The sequence below is a fragment of the Echinops telfairi genome, unplaced genomic scaffold (genome assembly GCF_000313985.2).
Source record: "Echinops telfairi isolate 266 unplaced genomic scaffold, ASM31398v2 ScPeMD7_25;HRSCAF=90, whole genome shotgun sequence".
Taxonomy (NCBI): domain Eukaryota; kingdom Metazoa; phylum Chordata; class Mammalia; order Afrosoricida; family Tenrecidae; genus Echinops; species Echinops telfairi.
This window is the reverse complement of record NW_022103922.1, coordinates 33,329,081-33,330,055: the sequence shown is the minus strand read 5'-3', so window position 1 is coordinate 33,330,055 and position 975 is coordinate 33,329,081. Positions and strand designations below refer to the sequence as shown.

The 975-nt window shown below is 58.2% G+C and overlaps 1 protein-coding gene across 1 annotated transcript in view; it reads right to left on the bottom strand.

Moving 5' to 3' along the window:
* Window positions 1–975, bottom strand: part of CA9 (carbonic anhydrase 9) — a 7,379-nt gene that overhangs the window by 930 nt on the left and 5,474 nt on the right. The window contains exons 7-9 of the mRNA XM_045289382.1: window positions 634–778; window positions 500–526; window positions 34–115 (exon numbers count right to left, since the gene is read on the bottom strand). Of these exons, the coding sequence (XP_045145317.1) occupies window positions 34–115; window positions 500–526; window positions 634–778 (254 nt within the window). The remainder of the gene's footprint in view (window positions 1–33; window positions 116–499; window positions 527–633; window positions 779–975) is intronic.

Sequence of the window (975 nt, the reverse complement as noted above, 5' to 3'; positions counted from 1 at the left end):
GGGGGGGAAGTCGGGGACAGCCTGTATACTGACCTCTGCTGCCGTCTCATTAGCACAAGGAAGGTGACGCTGGTCACAGCAAAGAGAAGGCCAAAAACCAGGGCCAGGATGTCACCTGGGAGGGAGAGGTGAAGGTTTCCTCAGGGGGGAAGAGAAGCCTCGGGGCTCCCCAAAGCCGCTGCAGCTGGCCTCCCACTTCGTCCCACCATTCTCCAGAGCCCCCTGGGCCTCGTCTCTGGAAGCGGGAGGAGCACAGGAAGAGGGTACCAGTCCTCTTCCTGACACTAAGTAAAGGAAGGTGGCAGGAAGGCAGATGCTCAAGTTTGGGAGCTTCATTCTGACACTGCCTAGCCCTGGGCTCGCTGAGGGAATTCCACAGCATGATCTGACAGGCTGGTAGGAGGCAAGGAAGAGGGATCCTGGAGGCGTGGTTCTGATTAGCCCAGAGGGGCGCAGGGAGTCCCCCAGCGTCAGGAGCAAGACAGGACCCCAGACTCACCAGCACCAAGGCAGGAGTTCAGGCGAACTGAAGGGGAAAAAAAAGACATTGTAGCCAGGGGCTGTGGCAGATGAGGAGGGACCTGGGGGGGCGGGGGGCGACAGGGCACTAGGGGACCCCAGACAAAGCTGGACCTGGTTGCGAGCTCCTGGGACTGCTGTCCACGCCAACAGGGAAGGAGGCCTCTATGATGCGCCCGTTCAAAGGCTGTATGGCTCGGTAGTTCATCTGCAGCCGAGAGTCATCAGGGCCCCACAGGGAGTCAGAGAGAGCGTGCAGCTATGGAGGGGAGGGCAGTCAATATTGGGGGTGGGAGGAGCTTTTGACATAAAGCTTATGACATATTCTCATAAAGAGTTACAGTCTTGAAAGCCTTCGGGGGCAGTCCTGCCCTGTCCTGTCAGGTTGCTCTGAGTCAGACGCACTAGAGGGCAGAGACTTGGAGACATCCATCCAGGAAAAGACATGAGATTCAA